Here is a 5,044-nt window from a genome sequence, read left to right on the forward strand (position 1 = left end):
GTGATGTATTTTTTTAATGGCTTAATGATAATATTATAACATACCTTGACCTGTTTAATGACTTGTGTTTTATTATCATAATTCATTCTTGTGAGTTTCTAGATGGCCAGCTTCTGGGACCACTTGACTTCACTTTCTGTGTCTAACCTTTTGTGGTCTATGAACACAAGCAAACATACACACAAACACACAGAAAACAATGCGTACATTATCACACAGGTAACTATCATCAGCCTGACATATAGAGAAGTGAGAAAGAATGCTGTGTAAAGTAGAGTTGTTGACTATTGGCATTTTCTATTCACAAGTATGTGGTGAACATCAATGTTAACCTCACCCAAACTGTTGTTCAAACTGGACAAGAATAAATCTCTACAATTTGAAAGTGGCAGTTTGGTGTTAAGAACAAAGCTGATTAGACATTGCAGCCATATAACAGCCTTACATATACTTATGAACAAACAGGTTAGAGAGTCTCTATCTAAGCTTCTAACCTCCTTGTTCTAACAATGGCATCTTTGAAGTGCCATAATATGGTTTTACCAAATATGTTTTAAAAGTGCAATGAGATCATATCAGTGTATCTTTTCTAATTTCATTTCTATTTGACTTATCTGCCATATCATTTTTCTCCAAATATCTCAATCTGAAAACCAATAAACTACTGGTAAATTGGTATGGTCTAACCACTCTCACACGTAGTCAGCATTCTTGTCCTTCAAAAGAAGATGAACTTAAGAAGGACACTGTAGAGTTCACTGAAAGGTCTTAACAGCAGCCATCCTGCATGTCCCGAGGGACAGATCTGGAAACACTTGACAGCAAGAACCCAGGCAGAAGCAGTCATGGCCTCTGCCACTGTAATTCAGACAGGCCAGTTTGTTTATTTTGAGATGTGAATAGTGGACTACTGTCAGGAACCCCACCAGTACAACGTAAACAAATCTCCCCAGGCAAACCCTTCAGCAATCACTCCCCTCTCCATCCTCTTTGTTCTCAACAGTGAAAGCAAATGCTACCGAATATTTGCTATCTGGGAGTTTACCTTGTTGCCACGGCAACTAAATGTTCTCCCACCAGAAATACCTGGAAAGCAACCACAGGTATCCGCCAAACCCCCCTCCCCTCCTCACAGCTGGGGCCGGCAGACTCCTGGAGAACCTGTTTATCCCAGACTTCCTTCCTCTCCTGTCTCCAGTTAAAACAGACAGACAAAGTGGGGAAACTTTACCTCCCCACATCAGAGCCAACGGCTGGAGATGTAAAGCCTGGAGGGAGTGGCTTTGTAGAAAAACTACAGACCCTGTGAAACTTCTGTGGACAAAACACATCTTGGTTTAGGCTGCTAGGAAATGATACCCTGCCTGACCCAGTCCCAAAGTGTATATAAACTCATGTTTGCCTAGCTGTGGTGGGTAGCACATAAATCATTAAAGTAGGCATCGACTTCAAGTACTTAAAGCATGTTACAGTTTCAGTTTCTTTTAATGATTTTTACATTTGCCAAGAAAGTTATGGTTCAGAATCAGATAAATGTCTGTGGGTCTGTTTTGAACAGAAAAACACAAGAAGTTTTGGATGGATGATATTTGGTTTGTGGGTGGGTGGGTGTCAGCAAAACGAAGGACAAGTTTGATTCTGGATCACCTGGCAGCTTTTTAATTTTATGGTATTGCAGTAGCTTTTAGTCTTGTGAATAAGTGGTATAGGTTTGGGCCCCCTAGCAGCTTGTGTGGAACTGCAGGAGTCACTTTCATTTGAGACTTTGGACATAACTTGATACAAACAATGTCAACTTAGAAAAGCAAAATCAAGGAACTAAATTACTCGTCTTACAATGGCAAACATGACGCGTAATAAAACAGAAGAGCTTCAAACATCTTAATTTTTTTCTAATTATTTGTGTGATTCTAACTCGATAACCATGGCTATGTGGGCCACTTTATAAACTTTTGTTCAACTCTATGTTGAAATCCACTTGGTGTGATAAATGAAAGCCGGGCCGGGTAAGTGAAACCAGATCGGCTTGGCAGACGTTCTTGATTACCAGGTAAACTTGACTTCGGGATGACAAATAGACCGCAGGAAAGGCGAGATGTCCTGGTCTGGGACTTAGCGTCATTAAAATACCCCAGAGGGCATTTAAAAAGGTCAAAAACGCGAAAAGTTCCATTCCAACTGAAAGTTAGTTTCGACAGATGATAAAGGAATTTTCATGATGAAAGCGTTCCTTACCTCTTTACTCTCTCGGCTAGCAGACGAGTTGCTTTGCTCTGGTGGGAAGTTTTTTCGGCTGGTGCCGGCGACTCACAGACGGCCTGCTGCAGCACCGCGGCCAGAAGGAGGCAGAGCGCCCGCAGTTTCTTCGGTCTCAGGCCCGCAAGCACTCCGCAAGGACCCTGCAACCATACCGTAACCATTTCCTTGAGATTTGCACGCTATTTCCTGCTTGGAATTCCCCACGATGCTTACTGGTGGTGAAGGGAAGTCCGGGATAAGCCCTACCCGCTGCTTGCCAGCACGATGAACCACACACAAACCTCCCGCTCTCACCGTTAGCAAACTTTGGGGGTCAGAGGGGAACGGACTGGCGCACACTCACCGCTACACAGGGGCGTGCTGGACTGGTACACTTGTCTAAGTCTCCGTACCGTTGCATGAATATAAAAAAAGAAAGACACTAGTCAAAACCCTTGTTTCTCCCGTTTTGTTTTCCTCCTTTTTTAAATTTAGCTATACCACAATAAACGGGCTGGTCCACTTTGGTGGTTGGTTGGTTGGTTGGTTGGTTGGTTGGTTGGTTGGTTGGTTGGTTGGTTGGTTGGTTGGTTGGTTGGTTGGTTGGTTGGAAAATGAATGACCAATTTAAATCGGTTGTTTTCGAGTAAAAATTTTTAGCTGGGATCCTCAAGCGCATACACACTTCTCTGACCATGCCTGCTTCGTCTTACCACTGACAAAGGAGGTTCAATCACTTTTTGAAATGAGCCGCCAAATTGCTTGTCTGTAATGCACACGACAGACGCCAGGTGACGCCTTTAACGGGAATAAAACGACTGACCGGACAGCAGACCAAAGGGTTCGGAGGCCATTCGCCTATCAGAATCTGACATCGATTAAAGCTTCCTATCCAGTCTTAGGCCATGTTGATTTGATTATATGGATGACATCCGCGCGCGCATGAATTTTCGGCCGTTTCAAAAAAAAAAAAAGTTTTCAACCATACTGTAAATCGTACAAAACAGTTGCAAAATGAGCAAAAATATACCGTAAGTTACAAAAAAATAAGTAAAAACTATACCAATGTCGTAGAATGCCAAAATCAAACGAAAAAAGACGAAATTGTAAGGAAATGAACTTAGAGATTAGATCATTCGCCAAACCATATTCTGTCCCATTTGTTCAACCCTCATGACCACGTAGATTTCATGATGAAAACAACTTTTTTTTGCAAAACTTTTTTTTTATTCGCACGCGCGCATCAGTTTTGGGGCTCCCGGAGGATGTCATCCATATAATCAAATCAACATGGCCTTAACTCTAATTACCATTGCATGTCGTTTAACCGCCGAACCCGGAAATGTCACCTTCTATCAGTTTCGCCCATGGGTTGAGATACGACAAAAGTCCACAAACCTATACCAGCAGTCCAGCACCCAAGCAAGGGTTTCTCATAGATACTAACTAACGTTATGTACCGAATAATTTTCCGGCTCTGTCCAACTTTTAAAAAAATCAATGATGAAAAACAATACCTGGAAATGTACAAAATTTGAAGAAAAAAAAGTTCCGAATTATTGAATTAGAATTATTTCTGTCTAATTACTACTGTATAGAATTGTTCTGCAAACTGTCTAAGGCATTACTTAGCTTTTTGTCCATTCATCCATGTATTGTTGAAAACTAAGAATTTAGAAGAAAATGAAAAACTGAACGTGAATTCGTTTCATACTTCGATATTTATTCATTTGCTTTGCTACATTACAATGGTAAGTAGCTCGTCACATACTGTCTATTATCCTACTACTTCTGCGGTAGAACAGTTCAAATGTTACACATAGCGATAGCTGCCTTCTGAACACTTCGATAACCGTAACATTACTATTTACACTCATTGACAATCAAAAAATTTCTCCCAAATACATTGTTTGGCACCTTATGCTAGCAGATTTTCCACCAAAAACTCAATTCGCCTGACATATTGAATATATCATCTTTTGATGCATAATTTGATTTGCATAGTGATTCTACCAAAAAGTCTGAACACCGTAATTACTCTGCTGGGTGCTCAGTCTGTATGTTTAAACTTTTCAACTTTGCTCAGCAAAGCACATTCTGAACTCTCAACCAATTTTGCCTTAGGAAAAGGTATACGTTCAGTAACATGGCAAAACTTTCATCGTCATCTTTCTACACGCACAAAAGTTTTCTTCACATAAAGCGATATGTAAGCAGTATAGCAACACTAACTAATACATATAATTGTCATAAGCTAAACTAAAAAGTAATTCTAAAGCGGGGTTGAGGATACCGCGGTAGTACACTGATATGACCTCACCATGTTTTCACAAAAAACAGGCCCCCTCTCGTAACATATTTGGTCTCGTCCACCTAGCAACAATGTTCGCAAGAGTCGTCCAAAACTGACTGAAGCCACACAACAAAACAAGGCTTACTTCAGCTGGTCTAATCGGTTCTGGAAATTACCAGATACCTTTCAACGTAGCAAAACTGACATAAAGTCGTGGTATATGAAGAGACTGAAGGTCGAGACTGAATAGTTCGCTTCTTTTAAACCACCTGTGGAACAATATGTACATCGTCGATGAAGGTTAGACATCCAGGTAATACGATACGCCAAAAAACAGTTACTCAAGCAACTGGATATGATTTTGAAAACGTCAGACGTTTCAGCTAGTATCCACTAGCTTTCGTCAGTGACTGAGAGACCAGAGGGGAAAGCAGGTTTTTAAGTACAACCTGTTTATTGATATGCAAATAAAGTGAAGACAAATTTTTGGAAGTCGAAAAAGGAACAAAAGTT

The 5,044-nt window shown here is 40.8% G+C and overlaps 1 protein-coding gene across 25 annotated transcripts in view; it reads right to left on the bottom strand.

Moving 5' to 3' along the window:
• Positions 1–2,558, bottom strand: part of LOC109474809 (kielin/chordin-like protein) — a 68,585-nt gene extending 66,027 nt beyond the window's left edge. For all 25 annotated transcript variants that reach the window (XM_019775181.1, XM_019775177.1, XM_019775191.1 and 22 more), the window contains exon 1: positions 2,236–2,558. In XM_019775181.1, the coding sequence (XP_019630740.1) occupies positions 2,236–2,420 (185 nt within the window). In that variant the 5' untranslated portion in view covers positions 2,421–2,558. The remainder of the gene's footprint in view (positions 1–2,235) is intronic.
• Between the last annotated feature and the right edge of the window lie 2,486 nt (positions 2,559–5,044).

Source organism: Branchiostoma belcheri, unplaced genomic scaffold (assembly GCF_001625305.1).
Source record: "Branchiostoma belcheri isolate BF01 breed outbred unplaced genomic scaffold, Haploidv18h27 scaffold32, whole genome shotgun sequence".
NCBI lineage: Eukaryota > Metazoa > Chordata > Leptocardii > Amphioxiformes > Branchiostomatidae > Branchiostoma > Branchiostoma belcheri.